General features: G+C 39.2%; 1 protein-coding gene across 1 annotated transcript; it reads left to right on the top strand.

Moving 5' to 3' along the window:
- Positions 1-259: 259 nt before the first annotated feature.
- Positions 260-13,753, top strand: IFNAR1 (interferon (alpha, beta and omega) receptor 1). The gene is made up of 7 exons (XM_012657329.1): positions 260-398; positions 2,616-2,730; positions 6,175-6,374; positions 6,472-6,626; positions 7,929-8,079; positions 8,798-8,943; positions 10,578-13,753. The coding sequence occupies exons 1-7, from the start codon at positions 260-262 to the stop codon at positions 10,815-10,817; spliced, it is 1,146 nt and encodes a 381-aa protein (XP_012512783.1). The 3' UTR covers positions 10,818-13,753.
- Positions 13,754-14,062: the final 309 nt, after the last annotated feature.

Genomic DNA, 14,062 nt, shown 5'->3' with positions numbered 1-14,062 from the left:
GTAGCTGGGACTACAGGCACGCGCCACTATGCCCAGCTAATTTTTTCTATTTTTTTTTTTTAGTTGTTTGGCCAATTTCTTTCTATTTTTAGTAGAGACAGGGTCTCGCTCTTGCTCAGGCTGGTCTCAAACTCCTGAGCTCAAACGATCCGCCCACCTCGGCCTCCCAGAGTGCTAGGATTACAGGCGTGAGCCACCACGCCTGGCCCGACTTTATCCTTTTTTAAAGAACTGGCTTCTATTTTTTTTATTATAGGACATGATCAAAATTGATTATCTCAGAGATAAAATTGATAAACTCTCACCGGAGACCACCTATTGTTTAAAAGTTAAGGCAAGACTACGTACGCCAAGGAAAGTTGGTGTCTATAGTCCAGTGTATTGTATAAATACCACAGGTAAGGAGGATGTTTTGCTTTAGAGTCAATAACTGTATATATGGATTGGCAATATATTAATTTTGGCACTATTCTCATAGTGCTGAAGTTTATATGATGGTTTAATATTAGGTTATTAAGTATGAAATGTCTGATTTCCTTAAGTACTAAGTTTGACAGTTGATGCCACCAACATTTCACTTTGACACTTCTTGTTTTATTTTTATTGTGAAGGTACATCCTCAGTCTTGCAAACACATGTTTTGGCTTGTCATTATCGTTCAAATTTTTTTTAGAGATATTTTTGTAAAACCATGGAGAAGTCAGAAATTCATGTAATTTTTGAATATGAGTTCTGTCATGGAACCAGTGCAACGCAGACGCCTCAAAATATCAGTGAAGTGTTTGGAAAAGATGTGGCTAATGAATGCACAGTACGTAGATGGTTTGAGAAGTTCTGGTGATTTTAATCTTGAAAATGAGCCACATGGGCGTGCTGAGACCAAGGTAGATAACAATGAGCTGAAAGCTGTAGTAGAAGCAAATCCATCTCAACCTATGCATGAATTAGCAGCAAGGTTTGACATTACTATTCCAACAATATGGGACCATTTGAAACAAAAGGGCAAGGTAAAGAAGCTGGGCAGATGGGTACCACATGAATTAAATGAGCGTCAGAAGAGAAATCATCTCGAAGCTTGCCTTTCTTTGCTGTCACAACATAAAGGCGAACCCTTTCTACACACCGTATTGTTACATGTGATGAAAAATGGATTCTTTTTGACAATCACAAGCCTTCAGCACAATGGTTGGATAAAGATGAAGTGCTGAAACACAGTCCAAAACCAAATAGTCATCAAAAAAAGCTAATGGTGTCTGGTGGTCCAGTGCTGGTATTACCCTCTTCAGCTTCATGAAACTTGGTCAATCCATTATAGCAGATGTGTACTGCAACCAGTTGGACGAAATGATAAGGCTGCTTGTGAGATTGGAAGCAGCTGAGATTGGCCAGTAGAGACAGGCCAATCCTCTTGCAAGACAACGTTCGACCACATGTCATACAAACAATGCTGCTCAAACTACAGAAGCTGGCTTGGAAACTGTCATCCACCGTATTCACCAGACCTTGCACCAACTGACTACCACTCCTTTCAGGCTTTGGACCACTTCCTGCAAGGAAAAATATTCCATTCTCAACAAGCTGTGGGAAACAGCTTTGGCAATTTCATCCTACTTGCTGTCCAGGCTTCTTTGCTGCTGGCATAAACAAGCGACCGTTAAGATGGCAAAACTGTATTGATAATTTAGGCGCATACTTTGATTAATTGTACTGCTGCTTGTTTGAGATATAATCTACAATTTTGATTTGAAATCTGACATTTCATATTTAATGACCTAATAGATATTAAAACAAAAGCAAGATAATAGCATTTACATAAGGCAAAAAAATGATATTTGGGATTTTTGTCTCAAGTAAATAGTAATGAAAATTCTACTTAAAAGTCCAACTATTTTATAATGACAAAAACTGTTTGATTTATTCAGAATCCACAAAAAGGGGGTCGCTAGACTGTGAGTTCTGCAAGGAGGAAAAAGAGTGGGGAGAGGGAGTTGCTAGTAGACTGGTCAGTGTTCCAAAGAGTATAGCTTTGTAAGTGAGACATTAAAAATACGAAAGCATCTGGGGTTATATTCAGTCAGTGACATCTTGCTAATAATTAAGGGCAAGGGTAGGAGGTGGGATTTGGTTATCATTTTAACTATAAATTTAGTATACTGTATTTTTTAAATCAAACAATACAGAAGGGTTTAAAGTCCTCCTACCCCATTACCCCCAATTCTGTTGACCAGAGAGATAAGCATTGCCTAGCAGTTTGTGTATATCCTTTCATACTTATATCAGGGCTTAAATAAGTATATACACAGACTTTCAGTTTTTTTGGTTTTTGGCTTTTAAATTAAAAAATAAGATCCTGCTAGATGTATTTTATGTCTTGTTCATTTACCCCAATGTATTGAGGATATCATTCTGTATCAATATGTACAGATCTAGCACCTTCTTTTAAATAGATGCATAATACTACATTTGTGAATATACACTATAACTTATGTAACTGTTACCTTATAATGATAAAATGTAAGCCTTTGTCTTCTTGCCCATGCTGTTAAGAATTCTTGACACATACTATCTCACTAGAGTAAAAACATATGCTTTTTTATGTATTCTTTGGCTTCCAGCTGAAAATAAACTGCCTCCACCTGAAAATTTAGAAGTTGATGTTAAAGATCAGAGCTATGTTCTTAAATGGGATTACGCATATGCAAACGTGACCTTTCAAGTTCAGTGGCTCCAGTAAGTTCTATGCCATAAAGTTCCCTTTGCCCAGTTTGTTTTGATTATGCTGCTTTTCACTCTACTTCGGCCACCTGCAGCCGCTTGCACACACAATGACTGAGAGGTGGGTATGGCATATTGGAAAACTGGGAAATTTGACTCTAGCCTCTGTTCTGCCAGTAACTAGCTGGATGTCATTGAGCTAGTCACTTAACCTCTGTGAGCCTCAGTTTCTTCACTTGTTTTAAAATAGGTGTATTGTAATAGCTAAAGTTCTTGTGATTCTAGTTTGCATATATTATTTCCTAATCTGAAATACTTGACATTTGAACCTGAGTTTTCTTCAGAACTCATTTCTTCCATGAATCTTTGAAATGATCTCATTCCATTCACTCTGACTTACTCATTTCAAAAAGTTAGCCCTCCCATTTTCTTTATTATTTTAGTGGTTTTGACAACTTTTTTAGTGGTTACTTTAGTGGGGAATTACAGAGATTTGGAGAGAACTGTTTTCTATGTGGCTAAGTAGAGACTAGCCAAATATGAATGAAGTCTAGACACCACATAAACGAGAGAACTGCAAAGAGTTTATAGTGACTGGAAAATTGTAGGGAATAAATAGAAGAGATGAGGAAAATCAAGTGGAAGGAAAAGTGAGTTGTGAGAAGAAGAGTGATGGAAAGAAAGATACATGTTGAGGGCAGAGGAATAGAGGGACCAAAGGAAAGTATAGCTAAGATAGGAAAGGAAGAATGAGAAGAAAGTAGAAGGAAACAGAAAGAATGAGGGAGAAGTCAATACTGCTGTGACCAATTTCTCTCTATCCTTTAGTGTTAACTTTGAACCAAGGGTGGCTGATGGAATGGAAACACGTTCATCTGCATATGTACCCACAGTACCTAGGAAACTTTTCAATATTCTTTTATGTATATACTTCACTGTCAGAACCATGTTAAATTGTAGGGCCACAGAATAGAGAAGGATAATATTTCTAATGGCTGATCTCTAAGTTTCTTTTGGGTCCTTAGCTCACTGTTTAAAGCACTGAAGAGATGTAAAGATACAAAAGAATAAAACATGAGTTCTAGAAATCTGAAGCAGTTAGTTGACATTGCATAACGATGTGTGATTTAGGAATGAGGAGTGGTACACAAATTATAAGTGTCATAGAAATAAAAAATATAAACGTGAATAAGCCAGAGAGACCTTGGAAGGAGATGGGATAACAGTCAAGGCCTTGATTGTTAATTCAGAATTATTTTTAAGTATTCAGATATTAGTTTTCTGTTTAACAAGTTATCACAGACTTAGCAGCTTAAAAAGAGCTGTTTATTATCTCAGTGTCTCTGTGAGTCAGGAGTCCAGGCATGGCTTAGCTGGGGTCCTCTGCAAAGCAATCAAGGTTTCAGTGTCATACAAGACTCGGGGTCCTCTCCCAAGCGCACATGGTCATTGGCAGGATTTATTTCCTATAATGGTAAAGCTCACAGTGGCCTGCTTCTTGGAGGCCATCAGGAGGAAAAGTCTGGCCTCTAAGACCCTCTTTTAAGGGGTTCATCTGATTAGGTCAGACTCACCCTGGCTAGTGTCTCATTTGATTAATTCAGAATCAGCTGATCTGGGGCTTTAATTACATCTGTAAAATCCCTTCCCCTCTGCCATATAAGGGAACCTAATCATGGGAGGAGGGGTGGCCACCATATTTACAAGTCCTGCTCAGGATCGGGGAAGGGGATGTGTCCACCAGGGGGTGAGAATCTTGGGGGCCATCTTTGAATTTTGCCCACCCGAGTGGGGAGAATGTCCTGGAGTAGCAGAACATTTGGGCATGAGGGAGCAATGAGAAAGAAAGTCGAATAAGTAGGACGGAACGAGAATTAGGTTCAGCCTCAGGCTATCCTATAGGCATTTAGGTACTTTTGGGAATTTTGTGTTGGGGGATAGGTAACCTGAGGTCTGTATTTGAGGAAGGTATAAGTGGTGACAATTGTATGGGGGGCAGTCAACAAAGGAGACACTAAAGACAAGGAAACCAGTCAGGGGGTTATTATAGTTCTGAGCTTGAACTAAGATGCTTTTAGCTGTTGGTTTCTGAGCAAGTTACTTAAACTCTCTAGTTGGAGGTGCACATGCTTTGTTTACCCTTGCTGTTATACACCTGTGGGGTAGTTCTCTGTTCTAGCGCTTATCCACTGGTGTGCTGGCACATGGTTAGCAACTGGCTTTCCAGAAAGGAAAAGTCCTATTTGTAGCGTTTGCTGATTTTTGTGATGTAAATGTTCCCACCATGGCCACTTTCAAGCTACCAGCATGATATGCCTAAACATGGAGTTGGGAAGATAAGCACAGAAACGCACCGTTATATAGCGTATCCACCACATAGATACAGCAGACATGAGCAGCCTCAAGAGCATAGGTAATAAAATATACTAAGATAGGACAAGATAAGTTTTGAGTATTTATTACCTTTGTCTTTAATTTTTATTTGAAAGTTTTTATAATTTAATAATTAATAATGCCTTTATTTAAAAACCAGCTTGTGCCTGGGCACGGTGGCTCACTCCTGTAATCGTAGCATTTTGGGAGACCGAGGAGGGAGGATTGCTTGAGGCCAGGATTTTGAGGCCAGCCTGAGCAAGAGTGAGACCCCATCTCTACAAAAAAAGAAAAACTAGCCGGGCCCGGTGATGCGCACCTGTGCGTCCCAGCTACTCAGGAGGCGGAGGCAGGAGGGTCGCTTGAGCCCAGGAGTCGGAGGTTACAGTGAGCTGTGATGATGCCACTGCACTCTAGTCTAAGAGACAAAGCAAGACCCTGTCTCTGAAAAATAAAATAAAAACTAGCTTGCAACGTTCCTGAAAATTTAAGTTGTTTTTGCACATTGGTAAGAATCACCTCTAGCATCCCACTACTTTGTAACAATCTGAAGCAACCTTTGGTTTCCTTTTGTTTTATTTATTTTTTTTATTTTTTTGAGACAGAGTCTCACTCTGTTGCCCGGGCTAGAGTGAGTGCCGTGGCGTCATCACAGCTCACAGCAACCTCAAACTCCTGGGCTCAAGCGATCCTACTGCCTCAGCCTCCCGAGTAGCTGGGACTACAGGCATGTGCCACCGTGCCCAGCTAATTTTTTCTATATATTTTTACTTGTCCAATTAATTTCTTTCTATTTTTAGTAGAGACGGGGTCTCGCTCTTGCTCAGGCTGGTCTCGAATTCCTGAGCTCAAACAATCTGCTCGCCTCGGCCTCCCAGAGTGCTAGGATTATATACAGGCGTGAGCCACCGTGCGGTCTCCTTTTGTTTTAGATACCTATTGTTTATTGTGAGTTTCCTGAGGATGGGTGCGGTTTATTTCAGTAACCTTAGCCCCTAACAACAGTGTCTGGCATGTTGTAAATACTTAACAAATATTTATTGAATTAATATATTTAAATTTTAAAAATGTGTTTTGTCTTAAAAGGGCCTACGTAAGGAAGAATCCTGGGAAACATTCACATGGATGGGAACAAATACTTGGCTGTGAAAATGTCAAAACTACCCAGTGTGTCTTTGCTCAAAATGTTCTCCCAGAAGGAGTTTACTATATCCGTGTACAAGCATCTGATGGAAATAACACATCTCTCTGGTCTAGGGAGAAAAAATTTAACTCTGACATGCAAAGTAAGGCAGTAGTTTTTACTTGAGGTTGTAATTCTCCAGTTTGGTTCTTAAAATTGTTTTTCTACTTGAATATCACATCTTTACACTTTTTTTCCAGCTATTGTACTTCCTCCAGTCATTAACATGAAATCCATTGGTGATTCACTGCGCGTCTACATAGGTGCTCCCAAAGAGGCTGAAAACAAGCCTGTGAACCAGCGTTACCCACTAAGCTATGAAATTATTTTTTGGAAAAACACTTCAAATGTTGAGGTAAAAAAAACTATATAGTATAATTTTGTGACTTAGAGTTATAACTATATTTTGGGTAAGTAAAGCTTGAATTTAAATTCTGGGGAAATTTTTAAACTTTAATACTGTGTGTAAGAGCACATGCACCCTGGGGCCTGAGGCCTTGACCGTAGCTTTCTCCAGAGACCGCAGCCCCCTGGCTCTGCCAAGTCTGGTGTGGGGAGGGCAACATCCCCGTGAGCTATGATGATGCCACTGCACTCTAGCCCGGGCGACAGAGCGAGACTCTGTCTCAAAAAAAAATAAAATGAGGAAACATCAAAATACCTAGCACATTGCTGGACAAATAGCAAAGATTTAATAAACTTTAGTTGCCATCCTATCCTATGCTGGATAATGCATCAAGAATTATTATAATAGCAACTCTTTTACTGAATGTGTATTATGTATCAGATACTGTGCTAAGTATTTTACATGAATTGTCTCAATCGTTCTTCAAAACAAGCCTGCCAAATGGTATGATCAGTTAAATTGCTGCCTGGCAAGCACTTGGGGTAGCGTCTTCACCCCTGCCTCGCTGATGCGGGGCTTGCAGTGGTGGAGCCTGAGTGATGTGCTGTGAGCAGAGCTGTAGTGTGCTCGCAGGGTTGCTTGGATCTTGTGCGCCCGTTTGCCAGGAGCAAAGCATATTGCACATAGTCTCTGGTCCAAGGAGGATGAGACTGGTGGAGCAGACCTAAACGTGACCCACGGCCTGATGGGGGGAGCTCCCCAGCCAATCCGTAGACTTGTGAGTGAGAAACAGAGTTAGGTTTTGAGCCACTGAGTGTTGAGATGGTTTTGTTACACAAGATTGCAGCAACAGCTGACTAGTGCAGATGGGAGCAGTCACTGACCTCGTTTTACAGATGAGGAAATAAGGTGCTGAGAAATTAAATCACTTGCGCGAGGCCACACGGCTGTAAGTGATACCTCCAGGCAATTTGAGGCCAAAACCCCTACTCTTAACCATTTTGTCATGAATCAGAGGTAATATTATACAATGACAATTAAACCAAAGCAGCAGGACTTATAAATTAGAGTTGCCTTAGGAATATATCATATGCTTTTTGGGCCGCAGCATTTTTAACTTTCTGATTTGGTTATAATGGTTATAATTGGATTATAATTGTGGAATGAATTCATATTTCTTAAACACATACCAACTTAGTGTTTGGAAGAGGCCAATCTTAGACTGAATATAAAAGAATTGAGAAAATAGATATTTACTATCTGATTTCATGAGGTGACTAAATTTTATCAATGATTTAATTATTTTTATAGAGAAAATTTCTAGAGAAAAAAACTGATTTTACTATTCCTAACTTGCAACCGCTGACTGTATATTGTGTCAAAGCCAGAGCACACCTTGTGGATGGAAAATGGAATAAAAGCAGTGTTTTTAGTGATACTGTGTGCGAGAAAACAAAACCAGGTCAGACTCTTTTACATCTTTTTTAATGTAACTGGATTTAATAAAAATAATTCAATATTACACGTTGAAAATTATAAAATATGTTCTCTTTACTGCAAAAGATAAATAGAATATTTTCTTCATGAACTATGTGAATCAAATATAGACCTTTAAGCTAAGTCTTTCAGTTTTAGAAAACATTTTTAAGGCTTAATTCAGTGTTTTTTGAATGCTTTATATTTCATTCAGTATCTGTACAATTAATTTCCTTAATTTATTGCTCTTTGACATTTAATAAGACTGTTGGTTTTAAATTTTTATATAATCCTTAACATAATTATCATGTGGAAATCAATTCATTCAACCGAATTTTTTTATGCAGGAATGATTTAGTCTTACTTTGTATTTTACAGTTTCTAGTGTTGACTTGTAGAAACTTAGTTACAGAGTATTTTTTAAATTTCACTAGTTGTAGAGTGCCGAAGAATACTTGCACGTGTGGGTCTGTATGTCAATAACGTATTCTTCCCTAAGCATCTTCCAGGCCCATCGTTAAATGTGAATGCTGTTGCCCACAGTTGTTTTGGACTCAGTGCTACCGGAAATATTTTTAAGGCTATTATTTAATAGATTTTATATCCTTTCATATAGCTAGTCTTTCACACAAGCTGTCAGCACTATTAAAGTATTTGTGTGTCAAGCCATATGTTAATGCTAAACATGATTTATGTCGTTTTAGGAAATACTTCCAAGAGCTGGCTTATAGCTGGAATTTGCACTGCACTATTTGCTGTCGCAGTCATCATTTATGCTATGAAAGTCCTCTGGAAAGGCATCAATTATGTGTTCTTTCCATCACTTAAACCTTCTTCCAGTATAGATGAGGTATGTTACTTTTCTTTGTCAACAGCTAGGAAATGAACAGAAAATGTTTGATTTCAAAAGAATATATAGGTTTTCTTGATATCCAGAAAAAAAATACAGACTGATTTGGGTATTTTTTTCTAAGATTTAGTAAATTAACTTTAGAGACTGTCATTTAATGTAATAACATAGCTTGGGGTGGTAAGGTTTGTCCTTAATCTCACATTTTTCTGGCAATTTATAGACTCATCGTAGCGTTTGTTTTACAACTTAAAGTTTTTATGATTTCTTCACAATACAGACAGTCCCTGACTTACAATAATTTGATTTATAAATTTTCACTTTATGATGGGTTTGTAGGAGTATTAAATGCATTTTCAGCCTACGACGTCTTCAACTTAAAACTGTGGAGTCATTGGGACATAGCCCTGTCGTAAGTCCGGGAGCATCTGTGTGTATACAAAAGACTGAAATATTCTGTCAGTGGATGAAATCGCTGATAGCGTGGAGGTTTTTTATGACACATCACAGTTTTTGTGTAGCACTCCTGTGAAGTTAGCGTGTTTAATGAAAGCACTAAGTGTTGAAGGCTAAGCACAGACTCTGTGCCTGGGGAATGATATGCCACTTAGGGTGAGTTTCTGGCTTACCTTGTGCAAATCAGCTACGGGTAGTTGAGTACCCACCCTTAGGCTATAAAATGGAGCCAATAATACTACCCCATTAGGATGTGGAAATCTTAGGAGGAATTAAAAAAATAATAATAATATTACCCCATGCGTTGTGTAGAACAAAGGAGATAAACTATAAAAATTTTTGTACTCTAAAAGTGCTCAGCAGATATTTACTATTTTACTTTCTTTTTTTTTTTTTTTTTTTTTGAGACAGAGTCTCACTGTGTTGCCCAGGCTAGAGTGCCGTGGCGTCATCCTAGCTCACAGCAACCTCAAACTCCTGGGCTCAGGCGATCCTCCTGCCTCAGCCTCCTGAGTAGCTGGGACTACAGGCATGCGCCACCATGCCCGGCTAATTTTTTCTATGTATTTTTAGTTGTCCGATTAATTTGTTTCTAATTTTAGTAGAGACGGGGTCTTGCTCTTGCTCGGGCTGATTTCGAACTCCTGAGCTCAAACAATCTGCCCGCCTCGGCCTCCCAGAGAGCTAGTGTTTTACTCTTATACCTCTGAATTTTTAAATATCATTCCTATATACTCTAATATTCATAGCTATTGTTTAAATTATAGACTTAAAACTAGCTAGTTCCAATAGCTAATTATTCTTAAACATGAAAAAATTAATTTCTCACTTGTGCTTCTCCCAGATATCTGTGGATTGGATACAAAATTTATTATTATTTCAAATACAATTTTCATAATCCCCAGTGCTGTCCCCCTTTAGTCCTCTCTCATGCTCTTCCACCCCGATTCCTGAGAACACAGTGCACCTTTCTTAGGTGCTCAGATATGAGTGACCTTACCGATGGTTTTATTCTAAACATTACAGTGCATTTGGTATGTTCTTAGTTGGCGTTAATATGCATGTTAAAAGATAGGTTTTCTACATAATGGACATAGACACTAAAGCTATTTTAATTAGAAAACAAATTTTTATTATTTTAAATAACCCATTTCTATTCTTTCCCTGTTTTAAATTAGTATTTCTCTGACCAGCCATTAAAGAATCTTCTGCTTTCAACTTCTGAGGAACAAACTGAAAAATGCATTATAATTGAAAATGTAAACACAGTTACTACGATAGAAGAAACTAATCAAATTGATGAAGATCACAAAAAATACAGTTCCCAAACTAGTGAAGATTCAGGAAACTATTCTAATGAAGATGAAAATAGTGGAAGTAAAACAAGTGAAGAACTTCTAGAACAGGAAACGGTATGACCAGAAATGAAGTCTATAAGCATTAATTAGGTTGTTTTGCAGGAGTTCACTGGGAGCCTGAGCTCCTTGCTCTTCTCAGTAATTATGGAGGAGGATATTTGATTGTTGGGGAAGAAAAAAACATCTTCAGATCATAAGTCCTAACAATACAGGCAAGCACTTAACTACTTAAAAATGAAATTACAGGAGTTGGGAGAAAAGTTCCCTACATTCTTTTCCATGTGTAAAGTCCTGAAAGACCTATCGTCGGTCTTGTCTTCGATGAGATGAGTCAGGTCAAGAAGATGACCACCCATCTTTCTCATGACAGCTTAAGTACCGTGGTGCTAGCTGTGCTCTGTGGCAAAGGATGGTATTTGTGTTCCTGTCACTTGCTGTCATGGGTGCTGCAGCCTACTGCGTGTGTCAGCTGTTTGTTCTTCATTCCCAGTATTACATTTCATTCTTTTTCAAGAGTTATTTAGAACATTTGATCTTTTAATACTGCTGTAGGCCCTGAGGAAGTGTATTTAGGCAAGCCTGGACACTGTTATTACTTGGTTTTCTGAATAGCTTACCCTAGAAAACGGCCACAGATGCTAGAAAGATGATCCTTAAAAATGTTTGGGGAATTCTATCCATTTATCCCAAAACATTGGCTTCTACACCGCAGTTACCTATCCTTCACATGGCCCGGGATGAAAACCAGGTAATCTTTCACTATGCAGTAAGACTTCCTGATTCATAACTTATTAGAACAATAGCTTCTGATTAGAATTTGCAATTACTGAAGTCATAGAAAATGGATAACTATCTGATTAGGGAAGTGATTGTTTTATTTTAAGATCTGAGGGTATGTACAAGTTAGTCAAATTGTATGCAGGAAATATTGGGACCAGAAAATGCCAATGATAGAAGAGTCAGAAAGAAGTAGAATAATTCAACAGGAAAGAAGTGTGACTTTGGTGAAAAAAATAAGAATAATGTATATAATCAACTTTTAATTATTAACCCACTATGTATGTTTGTTCTTATGGCTCATCTGGTCATTTTTAATACTGGCCTGGCTTCTCTATACTGTCTAGCAGTAGTCAGGTAACCCTTCTGCTCAGCCTGCATGCACTCAAGGAAATACAAATTGTTGAATAGCAAGGTGAGAAAAAAACGTAACTAGGAACAAAAACCTAATTTTAAAAATTACGTAATGCTTTCCAAAGGCACCTGTAACTTATTTTTAAATTAGTTGATATTTGGGGTTCTCTCTGGATGTTCTTTATAGGCAGGAAGTCTGGGAATTCTGATGGCCCCTAGGGCAGAATTCTCCCTTCAGTTGTTGCAGCAGGGACCAGTGAAAGAGAAAGAAGATGAAGTTACAGAGCGTGCTGGGGACTGTCCGTCTCTGAGGCCAGTGTCATTTATGTAGTCGTCTCTGCTGAGGTAACAGGGTCATCGCGGAGGGGAAAGGTTGAAAGCAGCAGCCCTTGAGAGGCCAGGACACTTAGCACATCCTGGGCACATACACAGGTCTGCAGACCACACCGTGCGTGTTCCTGGACCTGTCGCCCCAGCGTCCTGAGTCATTCTAGCGGAGAACAATGGGCCACCAAGGAAGCCCAGGGATCTCCTCTGAGACACAGCTCCCAGCTGGAGAGCCTGCAGGGACACCTTTTCATCTTTGTCACCAGAGGCATTTGGCGTGAAGCACATCTGCCGGGTTGGCCTTACGTTTGGAAAGGCCCTGTCACTTTGGAAGTTTGCCTCTTTAGAGACAAGATTGGGAACATGTCATGACTCCCTGCCACCGCTGCCTTTCAGACCGGACCGATTCAGTGATCCTGTCTCGCACTTCCAGGCCTGTGCTCATCGCAGGGCAAAGCTGCTTCAGACGGGACATCTGAAAAGAAACAACGCCATTGTGGGATGTGGAGAAAGGAAAATGCAGGCATTGACATTAAAAGACACCAGTGAAGTTGTTAGGGCACTAAGATAAGCGAACACCGGTCTTGAAGTTTTCAAACCATCTGTGGTTTTCAGCGAACAAGCACCTGAGCAGCAGCAACAAAAAAAAAAAAAAAAGACTTCATTTTTGCCTTGTCTTCTAGACATGAAAAGGCAGTTCCATTCCATCCTTCATTGTGTGCTACGTGTTGCTTGATCAGGATGTGCTCAGTCGTGAGATAAATATTTTTTCTGAACAACAATTTACTTAGAAACACCATGCACTTGGGGGCACCAATAAATTGCCTCAAAATTATAGTATTGGTCATTCTTAGACTAGGTATGATCTAAGAACGTATGTGAAAGACTGTATCATTAGAGCCAGAAATGTTATATTAATATGTAGAACATATTAATGTTCATATGTATGCATTAATATTCATGTGTATATATAAGTGACATGGGCCTGTAAGCACATGCAGATGTATATATGTGTCTGTATATGTACACCTACACACACGCACACACACACACAGTGTGGGCCTTATTCCGTTAGTATGGCCATAAAGTACTTACTAGTATACATTCTAATTAGAAAATTAGAAATGCTGCTCGGAAGTGTGAACTTTAAGTGTATGGCCAGAAATTTGCAATCTCCAAAAAAGTTACTTTAAAAATATGATTTAGAGTTTGTATCTTTCCCCCCAAAAGAGACTGTGACATTTAAAGCAGCCTCAAATTGCTCCTAAGGAGTTGAGGGTGGACGGAAGCGTCCCGCCTCTCCATACCCTCCCTGGTAATCCTATGACTGTCTGACATGTTACGATGTATATTTGTCTTGTTTGGTGTCTGTCTTCCCCCACGCGAGAGTCAGAGGCTCCATGAGAGCAGGGACTTAATTTTGTTCATCACTGTGTCCCCAGCACCTATCAGCGCAGGGCCGTGCACGTAGAAGGTGCTCAGAAAATGATTATTGGATGAATGAAATCTAAAATGTGAAGAAGGGGGTGTTTCTGACAGTGTATGTTTTGTGGGTTGTGTTATAGAAGGACATAGCCATGTTGTCAGTGTTTCTATGCAACAAACTTCATGTTTTATTTTATTTGTGTTTTTGTCTTGAACCCTCCTGCTGTTAATATAAACAATTTTATATAATAAACACTGGGCCTGAAAGTCTTTTTTTGTTGTTGTTGGGGTTTTTTTGTACTTTAATAAATTTTTGTGCAGCAAAGGTGCAGCAGCAGATGCCTTTAAGAGGTATCAACAGAGGGGACTGTTGCCTGTGCCAGATGTTCCAGCGCCCAGTGCTGGGGACCCTGAAGGAGCCG

This window comes from Propithecus coquereli, unplaced genomic scaffold (genome assembly GCF_000956105.1).
Source record: "Propithecus coquereli isolate 6110/MARCELLA unplaced genomic scaffold, Pcoq_1.0 Scaffold54, whole genome shotgun sequence".
NCBI classification, from domain to species: domain Eukaryota; kingdom Metazoa; phylum Chordata; class Mammalia; order Primates; family Indriidae; genus Propithecus; species Propithecus coquereli.
Note: the sequence above shows the minus strand (reverse complement) of the source record. Positions and strands in the feature narration are given on the sequence as shown.